Here is a 16,913-nt window from a genome sequence, read left to right on the forward strand (position 1 = left end):
ATACTGTTTCTTTTGATTTGCGAGTGGCAGATCTAGAGCACCACAAGAAGTCCAGCCTGGAACCGTTATAACAAACAAACAAACAAACAAACAAACAAACAAACAAACAAACAAACAAACAAAAACAGACAGACAGACAACCAACCAACCAACCAACAAAATATTTGTGAATACTATGAAACTACCATTTCACACAGTCACTGATGAATAAAATATATAAACACCTTCTATGGATGATCTATACACGTATATATGGGTTGGTATACTAAACTATGTTTCAGAGTTTCTCTGCTATCTTCCTTTACACACTGCAGAGCGAGCCATACAAATAGCAATGGATACAGAACACGTAATATGTTTATCACAAGTAGGTGTCAGCTGCAGACCACTACAAAGATAATGGTCTGAGTGTATATACAGGATGACTTCGCAGAAAGTAACACCCCCGGGCCCTCTCCATTTAGTCATGTTTCGGCTTAATATATACATTCTCTATAATGTAAATGATCCATAAATATTGAGAAATATTGTCACTTTGAAATTTCACCACGTTTTATAGTCACGTGATAGTCTTTGTTTGGGTGATTTTGTGGATACAAGTTATACTATATAGGTATACTAGTATACTTAGTAAGGTGTCAAATGAGTACATAGGTGTATACCGTATACTTCCATGGTACTGAGGAGCATGAAAATATCTCCCCATGGTAGGAGATATTATGGGAGTGGAACTCGTTGGACTGGCCGTAAAAAACTACTGACGAATTCACTCTTCATGTTCAGTCATGAAAATGATTCATTTTAGATTTTAAAAAAGATTTTAAAAAGGGTCGAAATTCAACCTACCTTCACAGCAGGAAAACTATCACTTACGTCTACTACACCCAGGTACAAAGCTGAAAACAACACTTGTTACATAACGTTGCAAAACAGTAACATTGGAATTGTAAATCTGTAATTTGCATTTAAAAAGGGGAATGACATGTAATGAGGGGTACAGACAATGGGGATTTAGTTTATATTGTTCACTCGAACTACAAGGAGAACGTCATTGGGTGTGTTTGAAAAACGAAAGATTTTAATTTTTCGACACAAGGGGTTGCAGCAAGAGTATTTAGCGCTATGGTTGTACAGTATAGTACAGTACCTATATAGCGAACGAGGGGTTTTATGCTAACTAGTATCTGAACACACATACGCACTCTCATATGCATTCTCTTTCTGCCTGTCCATCTGTCTGTGTGTGGTGGCTGTCTGTCTGTCTGTCTGTCTGTCTGTCTGTCTGTCTTTCTCACTGAAACCAAGCCACCATGATCATTGAATGACGTTTATTTCATTACTCCAATTACTTGCATTTCACATTTCACGAGGTACAATTTCACACATTTTATTGAAAAATTACATTTTCAGATGAGAAATCAAAGTTTAACAATCACTACTAGTGAAATGTAACATTTCAGTTGCAGTTCAGAGACCCTGATTGTTGATGCAATATTTGCCTTCATAAGAAAGGAAATTTTTAAAAATAACCAATAACGTACTGAAGTGTACATTCTGGCGCTTAACCCTATAATCACCCTGTTTTCACAATTCATCTGAAAATATTGACGGCGTCAGTGTGAAGCTGCCACCAGTTAATAACTGCTGCCACAAGAGGGCGCCATATACAGCTGCCACCAGAGGGCGCTAATGTACGGCTACTATTAGAGGGTACTTTTCAATGCTCAAACAATTTCTTTACAGGAATATTTGAGTTGTTAAAAATATGAATGCGCTAATTTTCATCCCAGTTTCTCCCCGACTACCACTAGAACCTTGATTTCCTCCCAAAACTTGTAAGGCACACACTTTTTTTATGGATCTTCTGTATCTATAGTCACTCATTTCTCACCTGGAAATCAAAGAGAAAGATAACAATTTATACTAGGTAGAGCTGCATAGTATGACTTTTTTTTTTTTTTTTGTTTTTTGTTGTTTTTGTTTTAATTTTTATTAAAAAAATTTTGCAAGGAAAAAAGAACAGTACAAACAATTACACGTTGGTTGGCAGTTTGCTGGTCAAGGTCTTACTTGTGGGATAAAGCATTGTTTAAATTTTGATTGAAAAATTCACAACTTTTTGGCTTGGAAGAAGGATGGAGTGGTCTGTGAAATATAGTATTTTCATCAATTTCTGGAAAACAAGTTATTTTTTGTCATACTTTCATTGTGTGTAGGAAAAGTATAACTTGCCCCATAATGTAAAGATTACATGAAGATTAGATTGTGGTCCATCTTGGCTGTGATCTTCTATCTTTTTGACATATACACTGGGTTCAAATCTCAGGGCAAGGTATCGGTAGTAAGAAGGGTTCTCTCTCATGACCGGAGGTGACTGTGTTTCTCCCTTCCGTTTGGTGTTATAATTGTTATAATCAAATTCTTCAGCTAGTTTTAAGTTCTTTAGGAGATACAATTCTATAGTTGATTTTTAGTATATAAAATACATGTATATATGTGAAGTGTCTTCCATTAGGTAAAATATTGTGCACTCAGAGAATATGAAGGCTTTACTTTATGACTGGACAACCACTCCCACTCTGTCACACACACACACACACACACACACACACACACGTACACACACATACATACATACATACATACATACACACATACACACATACATATATACATGTACACATGCAATGCATGCACACACACACGCACACACATACATACATACATAGACATTATACATGTACACATGCAATGCACACACACACACACACACACACATACATGTACCACTGGGTATACTGATTGAATAAGGAAAATACTACATTGTTTAAAGTCATGAGTTTGAGATTTTTTGACTCCAGTATAGGATTGCATTGTACTGAATGTAGAAATAGAGCAGAGATTTCACAAAAACTCCACTCAAGTTGCAATCCACTAAAATGTGTACTGACTTGACTACATATATGGGACCACACTACATTGACAAAACACATCTCTGTTCAAGACTACATCATGTTTCATGCAAGCAGGCGCATTGAAAAGTTTGCAGGTTTCATATCTTAATTTGTCTCCTATTACAAAATTTACAGAATCACTCTACACGTAAGTAACAATCTCAATATGACAGACTAATGTTGCAGCTTATAAAGTTATATTTCAGACAATGATGAAATTACAGAATTTTTAAGTCATACTTGCGATTACTGTACATGTGGTTTTATGTTTAAAGGTGCAGGAGTAATATGCAGGATACATTACCAAGTAAAAAATAAAGATGTTACTTAAGTAACAGAATGCATGGAGGTGTTACAAAGCAATAGAATGGAGTTGTTACTAAGCAATAAAATGGAGGTGTTACCAAGCAACAGAAGAGAAAGAAGGTAGCTACAGGGTATGATGTATATTTGGTGTAAGTGTGTTACATATTATATAGAAACACATCACCATGAATAAATGTAAAATAATCTGTTTTATTTCCTTAGGTTTTGGATTTAAAACAGTCATTCCAGTAAGCATTTGTACACAAAACACAAAGAAAAGTCCATTGTCATTATTTTGTTTAAAATATGTATGTTATTCCAAAGGTCAACACTTGAGGGCACCCTTCACATGAACTCTGGCTTTTTACATTACAAGAACTTTGGATGTTATTTGACAAATAAGTCAAATAAACCCAAAATGATAAAACAGGTAAATTTTAGATAACTCTGAAAACTCCATTTTAGTGAATAATGAATATATTTTGCTTTTGGGGAAAATGTTTCATTGTTACAAAGACGTGTGACTTTACAATGAAGTGAATACACGTACATGAGGCCAACATGAAATGATTTTTGGTCACTTTGATAAAAAGCCGTATTTGTAATGAAGGGTGTCATACGATTGACAATACACATGTACAGACACTGAATTCCACCTTACAAATCCCTATTACAGAATGTTAGACAACTTAAGGAGTATTATTCTGGTAACCATGACAATAGTGAGTGGACATAAGAATGTTTGTTAAGATAGGTTACCTAAGTGTGCTCAAATGTATGTCTGCTTCTAAAGTTCATGCATGAAAACATGCCATAAACTCAGTTGATGAAGTATTTTATACTTCTGAATGCTAATCCAAAAGATAAACATACTTGATGCTATTTGCCTGCTTTCCTTGTTTTTTGAGCAATTTAACCAGAAGCAGAAAGACATTCTCTTGAACACACTTGGTTACAAAGTGCTTTACAAAGTCTCTACTGACATGCAAGTGATGTGATAACAAAGGTCAGAAAACATGAACATTAACATTCCATGTTAAAATTTTCAGTTGATACAGATGAAAGCACTGATATGTTTGACCAGAAATGAAGAGACCGTTGAATGTACCCCTGTGAAAATTTACATGATAATGTACAATTTACAAATGTCTTGAACATTTTAGCTGTCTGTAGGAATTTGGGTGACTGAAGAATACAATGTGGTGATTGACTTTCTGTGTGAATGTTGACTTCTTGTGTGAATAAAATTATTATTACAGTGGAGTATATGGAAATATAGCGAACTAAATTTTTCTGCATCTGGTCATTTCTTTAACGATTACAAATACATAAATGGACACGGTACTTTTCAAGTATGAATGTCATAGTTAGAGGCAATGCAAATAAACGCCCCATTTGAATTTACTGTGAATTAAGTCTTGAATGAGCACTAAATTAAATGGAACACATGCACTATATCATGTGAAAACTGGTCGATAATTAGAAATGTTCGTGTATCAGTCATTTGAAATGATCAAATTTCTAAGCAATAGCTATACAGGATAATAGAACATTTTTTGCTGTTACTATATGAAATATGTGTGATTTTCCTTTTACACACATAGTATTTCAGCTGTTGTACAAGACCACATTCAATTTATACCAACATAAAAAATACCTTCACTTTTACTTTCTGTTTGAAACAATCACGATAAAATCTCGTAAACAATGTAACATAAATTAAATTCTATTTACATTCAAAACATTTTAAAGCCACTCTCTGACCAGAGTAAAAGGTAGTCAGTGACTGTGTCTAGACACCTTTTGAGTTAATTATTTTTTTTAGATCATCTTCTTTCCTATTTTTGTTTAAATCAAAAATTTAATAAACTGGAAAGCTTTGCCACAATAGGTCATACTTTCAAACTCTAGGAAGGTAAATTCTTCAATATTAATTTAAATTACTGAATTAATTTTCCTTAAACAAATAAAAGGGATCTACAAATTTTAAACTAGGGAAGAAGATTATGGTAATGTAGCAAAAAAAATTACTTAGAATTAATTTTCTAGAAATCTCTTAATTTACACTAAGCTATACTCCAGGCAAGGTTCACATAACTTGACACTCCATGAATATATTTTATGATATTATTTCAGTTTGTTTGTTACAAACAAAGTGGACAGTGTTCCCTTTCTGGATTTTCACTGTAAAGATTGAGGAAATAAGTATTATGATAGTCTAGCTTCTAGACCTTGGGCTTTCTTCTGAGATGTGCAATCGAGATCGAGGGCCATTTGGGCTATCACCTTCACTAGCGACCTTTGGTTGCCTTCAAAGTGAGCAGAATGACCCAAGGGGTCTAGCAGCAACACTAGTATTGTGATTGCAAACAACCAGTCTAACAGTATATGTGATTACATGTATATATTGCCATCAACTTTGCTAATGGAAGTGATTCAAGTTTACTGTGCAACTATTGCCCATGTATAAAGTCAAAGTGGGAAGTTTGCAATTATGGGAAGAGCCATGATAGGCCATATAGGAAATGACACAGCAAGTGCTTAGATAAACCCAAGGGGAGTCTGCAACTAGTGCATAGACAGTCTAGATATGTCATAGTTGGGAACATTGCAGTTAGTGTCCTGGGATGTCATAGTGGGGAACATTGCAATAAGTGTCACAGGATGTCATAGTGGGGAACATTGCTAAGTGCCTCGGTACATTTTTGTTATAGTGGGAACATTGCAACGAGTGCCAAGGTATGTCAGAGTGGGGAACATTGCCAGTGCCTACATTGTGTAGGTACTGGGGGGGTACATTTTTGTCATAGTGGGGAACATTGCAACTAGTGCCCTGAGAAGCTATACAACTGGTGCTCAGATAAACTCAAGGGTCTGTGACTAGTGCCCAGGAAAGGCATAGTACTGTGTACATAGCAGGAACACTACGACTAGGTGCCTAGGTTAATAAATGGTCAGCTAATCCACAGAGAGAACACTGTTTTAGACATTGAAACATTGTACAATCAGAAGAAAGTGAAACACAGATTACTTTAAGTAATTGCATAACTATTACTATACTATATTCAAACAAACATGACTTTATCTTTACTTTGAGTCTTTGAGAAAGCAGCCTGAATGCTGGCGAAGACTGTTTCAGGAGCCTGAGCTGCATCCACTTTTGAATGTAGTCCCCTCTTCTTGTAATAGTCTACCAATGGTGCAGTCTGTTTGTGGTAGGCAACTAGACGTGATTTCAAAGTTTCAGCGTTGTCATCAGATCGTTTGATGAGAGGTTCTCCAGTGACCTGCAAGTAAATTGTACACAATTGATATAAATTACACCTATGGTTTAATATTGAAAAATGATGGTAGGTTGTATACTTTGATGAACCAGACATAAACTGAATGCTTCATGTACATGTTGTAAGGGACAGAGGTGACTGAAGTAGAGTAGTCGTAACAAATTTGTATTTTGTGTGGATCTTTAAAACAAACTTAAGCACACCACCAGCAGCACATCACCACTGCCACTGAGGGCAGCATTTACAATGTACATTTCTGGCTTACAGTACTGATAGATGATATCACAACTGCCGCTGAGGGCAGTATTTACATTCCTGACTTACAGTACTGATAAATGGTACTATATCATTAATATGAAATTTATCAAAACTTCAACAGTTCTTTTTTTATCTCATGAGTAAGACATGTATACATTTGAGTTGATCCAGTCATTTTTGATAAAACAATGATACAGACATACAGATCTACAGACAGATAGACAGACAGACAAACACAATCACAGACAGACAGTGCCATTTCAAAACTTCCCCATACAGGTAGCAGGAAAATGTACAAGTCTAAATCTATGGTAACATTTCCTTGGCATGTGCACTAATCTGAGAGAAATTGCACGTGAACACAAACACATGCACAGAGTCCAACATACACACACACAAACAGACAGACACAGAGACACAGACAGATGCAGATGTGCAGACAGACAGACACACACACACACACACACACACACACACAGAGACACAAACTCACACAAACACACATACACAAGCAAACACAGACACTGACATACATACACACAGATACATACACAGAAATAAGCAAAACATAAACTTACATCATCAGTCATGGGTACTTTAGGAGGACTGAACTCTTCATGGTAAGATCTACCACTTGCTTTATGTATCAATCTACCAGTAATACGACGTACCAGTAAGCTGTCATCAATACTAAACTCTACCACAGAGTCCAACTTACTTTTCCTCTTGTCTAATAACTCATCAAGCTGCAACAGGAATAAACAAAACAGGAATATTTACCAATCATAGATTAATATTCTTTGGTTCAATGGTTACAATGTAACTGAAAAACATATTTTTGTAATTCCTTTTTCAGCAAAAAAAATCAAATCACCAGAAACACATGAAAACTTTTTATTTCTCTCTACCTGCATAACTGTCTGTATTTTGAATCATTTTAGCACAATTTGAATATGTTGGCTTGTTACAGTCACTGTGATTCAAGTCATGTATGTCAGTGTCAGTGTGTATGCATGTTCATTTATCAACTGGTGTGTGTGTGTGTGTGTGTGTGTGTGTGTGTGTGTGTGTGTGTGTGTGTGTGTGTGTGTGTGTGTGTGTGTGTGGTGTCTGTCTGTCTGTCTGTCTATCTGTGTGCATATGTGTCTGTCTGTCTGTCTGTATCTGTCTATCTGTGTGTATGTCTGTGTGTGTGTGTGTGTGTGTGTGTGTGTGTCTGTCTGTGTGTTTGTGTCTGAGTGTGTATCTGTGTATCTGTCTGTGTAAATATGTTGGTATAAGTATGGATATCCTATCATACCTTTTCAGCCTGTGTAACAGTCCTAGGAAAGCCATCCAACAAGAAACCATTCTTGCACTCGTCTTTGTCCAGATTCTGGTCAATCATTTGGACCACCAACTCATCACTGACCAGTTGACCAGCGTCCATCACTTTCTTCAACTCTTGACCCAGCTCTGACCCTGAAGCTACCATGGCACGCAGCATGTCTCCAGTTGCCAAGTGACACACACAGTACTTCTTAGCAAGCATGGGTGCCTGAAATAAACAGATAATAAAAAGAACTGATAAGAAAACGAAATCACACAAATACAGTTTATGACCAAATATACTCATCAGATTGGTATATCACCTGATTTACAACAGTTCTAACACACAGGCAGTTCAATTTTAGTAAGAAACATAGAGCTTTCGATCAGTCTATGTCAACGATCCTCAACATATAATTTCTTCCCCACTATTATTACATGTACATCACCACTCAATGAGGTTAGTTAGTTACCTTATTTTGAAGAGAATTGTCCTTCAGGATAGATCAAAAGTTAACAATTCTTCACAAAATTGAACTGCTCATGTATTAAATCAAAAGGTTTAGTTTGTTCGCTCTAAACATGCATGTCTTGTTTTCCTTGAAAGATTTAAAGTGATCACAAATTAGACTCTCACCAGTCCTCGGGAGCATAGCAATAGCACAGAGGATCTAGTAACACATCAACAGATGATTAGCCCTATGTAGTCGATGAGGGCCCACAGTACAAGGATATTGGAGTACAATTATTCGGTAGATATTGGTACATACAAAACACCTAATAGTGATGCTCCCAAGGACTGTGAGAGAGTCTAATCAGAAATATGACCATTGTTAAAATAGATGCTTGGATGCAACTTTTGCAAGTACATGTACATGTTAAAGCCATGTTGTACATGTAATTCTGGTTGTATGACCATGTGGTAGAACAAGCAAATAGATAAACTGCCAAAGTCCATCAATCGGGGGAAAAGTAAAACTATATCCGCAGGTAGTATAACTTTTTGTCATGTCAGAATTTTTGTTAGCTGAAACAGAATTTTACCACCTTTTAATAGGTTCATCATTGTAATAACAAACGTGATTTCTTGGTCGACACCATTATTTCTGTTGTACACACTTCACACGCATTACTATACATGTATAATGCAGGCGTGAGAATAAGTAAACTGTCTTGCTTCTTTTAACATGCAATCATGAGGGAAATGATATTACAGGTATCAAAGCAACCATTAGATAATAATGCATATGCAAACCATAGACCCTCCACCAATGGTTGGTGGAGGGTCTATGTGCAAACATATAATTTATTGCATGTTTCGCCCCGGGAATTAATTTGAAATACCATTCATAAAGTCATCATCACACTGCTGTGTCCAGATTGACGGCCAATCTACATGTCAGTACATCAAATAAACTAGAAAATGAAAATTTATTCTTACAATGACACAGTCAAAAATATATGGAAGGGAATCTCAAATTTCTGCTTACATGTATGTCTCATCAACATAGTTATGGGTGTATTACAGTGGGCTAGTATCACATGACCATGCTGACAAGATGTTGATGAAATGTGGGACTCAATTTAACAAAAAAATTGTTTGACTTGAATGGAAATTTTCATTAGGAACTATGTACCCAGAGTTCATGAACATTCATTCTTATACCAAATTAACAGTTGTCACCAGGATCATAAACACAGGTTGTTATATATTACAAAGTGTTATCTTGTAAATTTAGAGTGAAATTTAGAAGACTGACAGACTGACAGTGAAAGTAACTGATCCAAGATTATGACAAGAACTTGCGGAATCTCTGTGACACAACATACATGTACTGTGCACATCAAGTTTTTATTCCGTACATGCCTTGCATATTCCGACAGTATCAGTATACATTTCAATTTACAATCTCTGAGCCATTCTTGGGAGTTTGAGTAACTTGAGAGCATTTGACAAAAGTGGTGACCTGCTTGTTTTATGAGGACAGTCTAAACAAGACAATACATATACTGTACCATGCACAGGCCAATTTGTACATACATTCAAACAGAATATATGGGATTTATGCCATAGTTGTCTTACATCATGATAGTGTATGCCTACAATTAACTTCCATCATGAGAAGGAAAAGTAAAACTTTGGAAGAAATTAATAAAGTTCACAAGCAAAAACCAAATCCTAGCAGACGTCGGGCCTATGAAGCGTTTAATAAGAGAAAAGATGCAGAGAGAAAGAGGAAATCGAAAGAGAGATATCACAGGAGAGATTACAACTCAAGAAAAACCCCTTACTGTTAGAGACTAAGAGAGAAAAGGACAGAAGAAGACGACAGAAATATCGCCAAGAAAAGAAAGCAAAGATTCAAGAGAGTGAACACGATCATCAAACAGTTGCTGTGGATAACGGTACAACTGCAGTCACCATTACAACACCAAGTCCAAGCCTGTCAAGAATCCAAAAATACAGGCAACAAAATGTATCACAGAAAAAGAGAAGAACAATGGAGAAGGACAAAAAACAAAAACAGACATCTCGGAAAAAGAAGAACTATACACAAGAAAAACAAAGAATTAAAGGAGAAAAGAAAGTTATGTACATGTATGTGAAGTTGTGGAGGTTTAAATTTTAATCAACTTGTCACCATCTCAGTAGTAAATACACAACCTGTTATCATGGGAAGCGTAAAAAATTTCGAAATTTGGTTAGAAATGCGAAATTGATGTTCAGCAATTGCATTGATGCCAGACCCCCCCCCTCCCCTCCCAATGACCAAAGTTTATTTTAAATGAGCTAGTGTTATATTGTGCTATCACATCTGTACTTAATTCAACACTCTGTTTCTTACTATAACACCAGAAGGAACTCTGAACCATTTGTTTGATTAAAGCTCCCAAAATATCAGGTAATTTTTGTTCAGATATGCATTTGTCAAGCAAAAATAAAGGGGAGTTCAGTTCATGGAAAACACAATTTTTGGGGGATCAACGTAATCCGGGATTATGCATATTATTTCATTTGTACAATAAAGAACTGAATCTAGGTTGAAGGAATAACAATGACAACAGTCATCATGTGTGGTATCAGCTGTGAGAGAGATGATTTCAACAATAAAGGATTTTATATTTTATGAATTGGCAAAAATTTTATTACAAATATTCTTGACACATCATGTAGGAAAAACTGACGACTGTTAACTGTGAAGCCATAATGTATACTCCCCCCCCCCCCTTTTTTTTTAGACATATACCAAAATTCTCAATTCTCCCATATTTTTGAATTGCTTTATTACAAATACATGTACTCTTGACACATACATGTACGATCATCACATAGTGAAACTGAAGTGGTACAGTATTACTTTTCCTTTTTATAAATATATGCAAAATTATAAATTTTTCTCAATATCCATATTTTCTGAATTGATTACAGCTTTATTAAAACACTTTTGACACATCATCACATCGTGAAAACAGAAGCGGCAACATATGACTTTTTCTCTTACAAATATAGCAAAATTATCAATTCTCTCAATATTGATATTTCTGAATTGATATAGCTTTATTATCAAATATTTTTGACACATCATTATGTAGGAAAAACTGACTGACTGTTATTAGTGTTATAAAGTGAAGTTGCAATGTCTAATAATCCGTTTTAGAAATACAGCAAAAGTTCTCAATTCTCTCTCTCAATATTCCTATTTTATGTATTAATCAGTTTTATTACAAATACTTTTGACACATCTCCATGACATGCAGGAAAAACTGACGTCTGGTGTGAAGCTGCAATGTATGATTTTCCTGTTCAGAAGTGTAGCAAGCAAGTTTTCTCCTGAATTGATTACAATTTTATTACAAATAGTTTTGATGCATCATCATTGCAATATCAGAAGACTACAACTTGTAAGCTAGGATTTCTTTCATTAAAAAATAGCATTCGATATTTAATATTTTACTTTACTGCATCTGCAAGTTATTAATTAACTCTACTGAAATGCAATTACATCTAATTAAAATATACAACATGTATTACAAATAAACTTGACACATCATGTCCAGAAAACAGAGAACTGCAAAAAAGTGAAGCTACATGTAGCTGGGCTGCAAAAAGTGAAGCTAGGTTTTTTCTCCTTCAAAATATGTCAAATAATTTATTCTGCTTTCTACAACTTATTAATTATTTATGTTGAAATGCAATTACCTTTCATAAAAAAGCATGATTATTTACATTCAACATTTAGTCTTTTACATAAACTATTTTAAATAGATTTAAAAGTGGACGTTAACCAGGGCAATGAACCCTTTCATTTGACCTTTCTGTGACCTTGAGACTCAACTCCCTGAATAGCCTACTTTCACTTTAACACTAATAGAGTCTCAGAATCTGTGATATTATACTTTTCAAAATATTTATTATTTTGCTTTTTACGAAAAAGAAAAATGGTAAAAAATATTACCTTAAAACACATTTCATATTCCCCAAAGAGGCACAAACTATTAGTATTATCAGAAAGAATTCTTTCAAAATCCCAAAATAATTTGTTGAAAGGAGGGAATTTCAGAGATCAGAAGGAAGATGTCACACTTAGCGGGAAACAGGACAGGAATAAGGCTAGAGGTGGGTACATGTAGAGAATGTTATGGGGAATAGTTTTTACGATAAACATGTTATTTTTTTTTTATAAATGCAAAGTCAATTGTTCTCAGTGTGTATATGTTGACTTTAGTGTGATATTATGGAACAAAGAGAGCAAGAGACAATAGCCTGGCTGAAAAAATAACAATTAACATAATCACTGCTGTAATGCAGACTAAATCTTTGAAGGCAAGTATATTTACCAAAGTTTTAGAAGAATGACAGAAAAATATGTATTCATTGGTATTTGGTTGAGTAACTTTCATAAAATGCTGTATAGGGGGTTTGTGTAGGTGTTCATGCATCGCAATATGTACCTACTGTTGGTACCTACAAAGCCAACAAAAATACATTGGTTTGGAATGTCCATAATAATAATTGGAGACCACAGGTAGGTTTTACTTTATCAAATTGTTAACAAAAACACTACAGGTGTTTATTCATACTTTAAAAATATTGTATAGATGTTATTATGGATGTAGCATACCATGTGTATATTGACTGTGGAGGTGTATAGGACTACACCCCTCACTGTATCTATTCTGTAAACAAGTGAAACAAGCCTTCACACATCTATATGGCCAGTAGCAGACACACAGTGACACACCTCTTTTCAAGTTAAATGTAATGAGCTAAATCCTGGGAGAGAATCTCCTTGTTGCCTAGCAATTGCTTTCAGTACAGAAAAGAGGGTTTTAATGCTATGAAAATTTCACGTAAAATTGTTTTGTTTTATTTGCATTTGCAGGATGACTTTTCTATTTGTGTCTCTGAAGTCCAGGGGGCCTCCACCCTAGACTAAAATTCTAACCAAAATGTATTTGGTGAAAAACATGTTTACTAGACTATACTAATGAAGCCTGTGATATGTATGGGTGAGATGGAAGGCTGCCAAAGCTGACATCAATTTTGATTTGTATCATCATGTACATATATGTGCTAATTACATGATATTGTACATGCTGTTAGAAGCATTGCTTACTGACCTGCATTCCCTTTCCAGACCCTGGGGGGCCTAGGAGTACAGCTCGAATCCCTTTAACTGGGGCTTCTGCTTCCATGCCTGTCTGGCCTTCTGATGGGCCCTCTTTTCCAGGTACTGATACAGCCATTGTTAAATTTAACTAAATTTCTGCTTTCTGGCAAAATGTTATGAGTGACTGCCTTTGACGGGAATGCTGTGCACAGTGTCTATGACGAATGCAAGGTGACACAGCTAGCCAAGCAATGCTAAACCTCCAGACAATGTCAACTTTCACCCCTAATTTACATATTCATTACTTTCCTTATATGGAGCAAGATACAAGCAAATAAGAGCTAGCTACATGTACATAAATACACGTACATGCACAGAGGTCACCAGCTGATTGATTTGCAACATGAAGAGCAACATGTTATTTCTTGGTTTGGGAATCATACTAAGACGGATGATAGTGGAGGAATCTGATAAAATTTACACAGATTTCCATACATGTACTTTGCATTTACAACATACACATGTATATTAGACGGGGGTGCCACACCTAGTGAAAGGATATAGGGGAATTTGACCATAGGTACGTATACACATTTTACCTACATTGTACTAGCCACACTTTGGTGCATTTTCTGGGCATAACCATGGCTAATTCACTGACTAGCTTCTAAAATCTGATAACTTGCTAGTTAGAGTACATGTATGACTAAACATTGAGACAAAAAATCCGGATCCATGCAATTGTAAAACTTGCACGTCAGAGAGTGAAGATGAACATTTGTCATTTTGCAGCAGTGCTCTGTTGTCAGTTCCAAAAGTTTACCATGTAAGCCAAGTTGAGATGATGAAATGGAAATACTTCCAACTTAGCAACGCTCGATTCAACTTTGACAAATCAAGTTTGACGGAACTTTTGTTGTGTGTAATTAACATAAATCAAGGACAAAATCATGTCTATAGAAAGTGTATGACAGAACCACATGACACATGAGTACCAAGTGTGGTGTAATCTAGGTAATTTGCAAGAGTGCTTGCAGTTTCTCTGTGGCAGTACTTTCATGAGTGTAGTGAGTGAAAGTGCAGCAGAAAACACTGCAAGCAGGAGTACAAATACTCCTGAGTACCCACACTGGCACTGATGCGATATGGGGTTCTGTTAATTATTATAGATGTTCATGTGACAATATACTATATGTGATCACCGCTTTTGTGTAAAACGAACAATCGTGTCCTCATTCGCATATCATTTGCAAGCAGGTACAGTTGTATGCAATAATATTTTTGGTATTGAATTTGGTATTTGGTATTGCATTGCAGTGTAAATACCACTAGTATGCATGAAAATCAATGCAAGTACAAGTACATGTAATCACTGGTGACATACCATATGTAAAAAAGTGCTTTATGTCCCCAAGTGATGACTGTAATACTAATGATACCTTTGCCTTTCACTCAGACATCATCACCTGATTCTTGGACAGTCAATAAATCACAATAATGCCATTGCCTTTCACTCAGACATCATCACCTGATTCTTGGACAGTCAATAAATCACAATAACGCCCTTGCCTTTCACTCAGACATCATCACCTGATTCTTGGACAGTCAATAAATCACAATAATGCCCTTGCCTTTCACTCAGACATCATCACCTGATTCTTGGACAGTCAATAAATTACAATAATGCCCTTGCCTTTCACTCAGACATCATTTGACCATTACTAGTCTACAGCCATGAACACCAATCTTTGGGCAGGCAATAAATTATGATATTGCCCTTGTCTTTGACCCAGTCATCATCTGACCAATACTATCCCATGAACACCAATCTTTGGGCAGGCAATAAATCATGATATTGTGCCTTGTTGTCTATCATGTGTTATTAAAGGTCAGGGTTGTAGTGTTATCAGTGTAGCCATGACAATGAGATAGGGTTACCACAATGTTTTCTATGTAGGTCTGCATGATACCTGTTTTTCTCATGAATCTTACTTGTATAAAGTTGTATGTAACGTGGACATTTACAATGTACTGTAAATTTAAATTTATACATGGAATTATAACACATATGTATATTGGGGTACTGAAATACCACTGTGCTGCACATATGATAAATTATGTACATGTAGTTGGGATCACACCATGGTGGATGCTTTACACTGCTAGGCAATTTCCATGACCTTTAACCTCACGCCTACTACACGTATCTCCTAATACATCCATGCTATAACTCAGCTGGTACGGATATGGCATAGCACAGGGCAAAGAGTACATAAAAAATACTCTCATGAAACTTGAAAGGACTTCACTTAAACCTGTGGAAGCTAATATACGTCTGTGTGTTGAGATTAATAAATATACTATATAGCTAGTAGAGCCTAATAAGTTTTGAAGTAATGATAAGATGTCAGCAGTTGTCATTGATCTAGTACTAGTACCACAGGTACTCGAATCAATCTGTATGATTTTTAAAAAAATATGTGCAGTAAATAGTCTTATTTACTATACATATTTTTTTTAAAAATCATACAGATTGATTCGAGTACCTGTGGTACTAGTACTATACTAAAATTATCATAAATCTCACAGAGCTACAATTATTGCAGCGAGCCTACATGTATCTCCAGTGCCAACCCAGCTCTTATATCACAACAATACGTAACATTTATTAAAATACATGTTGATTCAAGTGCTTGTGATTATTCCTTTGAGTGGGGGTCCCAGTGCAGTGTCAGACGGTTGGCATCCCTCCATGATCCAGTGTCAACTAACGATTTCACTGGAGACTGACGAAATACGTCCGCGAAATTTATCCAGACTTCCGTCTGTAAAATCACTGCAACAAGAAGCTTACACATGACACTTGCAAAGTCAGACTGACTTTGCTAGGTTCGATGTAGTTTGACACAAATGAAAAGGGTTCACTGACCGGATAGTTACACCGGCATAATCACGTTATCAAATACAGCAGAAAAAAACGTAAAGCACGTTCACCTACCTGCGTTCCCTTACCGGCGCCTGGTGGCCCAAGAAGGATTGCTTTTACCCCCTTCACCAAATCACCCTCAGCAGCATCTTTAGTTGGTGGCATATTATTTCAGTTTAAAATTGATTAGAATACCCAAAAATCACACACGGAATTCCACACACCAGACACAGACGTGGCAACACGTGAAGCTAAAATGGCGAAG

General features: G+C 35.8%; 1 protein-coding gene across 3 annotated transcripts; it reads right to left on the reverse strand.

Annotated features, from left to right (window-relative positions):
• Positions 1-1,343: 1,343 nt before the first annotated feature.
• LOC144444155 (adenylate kinase 2, mitochondrial-like) lies at positions 1,344-16,893 on the reverse strand. 3 transcript variants are annotated; one of them, XM_078133566.1, is made up of 5 exons: positions 13,733-13,971; positions 8,103-8,339; positions 7,381-7,548; positions 6,352-6,547; positions 1,344-1,891 (listed from the first exon to the last, which is right to left on the reverse strand). In XM_078133566.1, exons 1-5 carry the CDS (start codon positions 13,856-13,858, stop codon positions 1,881-1,883), a joined length of 738 nt encoding a protein of 245 aa, XP_077989692.1. In that variant the 5' UTR covers positions 13,859-13,971; the 3' UTR covers positions 1,344-1,880. The 3 variants fall into 3 exon arrangements, with proteins under 3 accessions (XP_077989692.1, XP_077989693.1, XP_077989691.1); XM_078133567.1 differs by lacking the exons at positions 1,344-1,891; positions 13,733-13,971 and adding an exon at positions 16,721-16,893 and having other exon boundaries at positions 3,506-6,547; XM_078133565.1 differs by lacking the exon at positions 1,344-1,891 and having other exon boundaries at positions 3,506-6,547.
• Positions 16,894-16,913: the final 20 nt, after the last annotated feature.

This window comes from Glandiceps talaboti, chromosome 13 (genome assembly GCF_964340395.1).
Source record: "Glandiceps talaboti chromosome 13, keGlaTala1.1, whole genome shotgun sequence".
Taxonomy (NCBI): domain Eukaryota; kingdom Metazoa; phylum Hemichordata; class Enteropneusta; family Spengelidae; genus Glandiceps; species Glandiceps talaboti.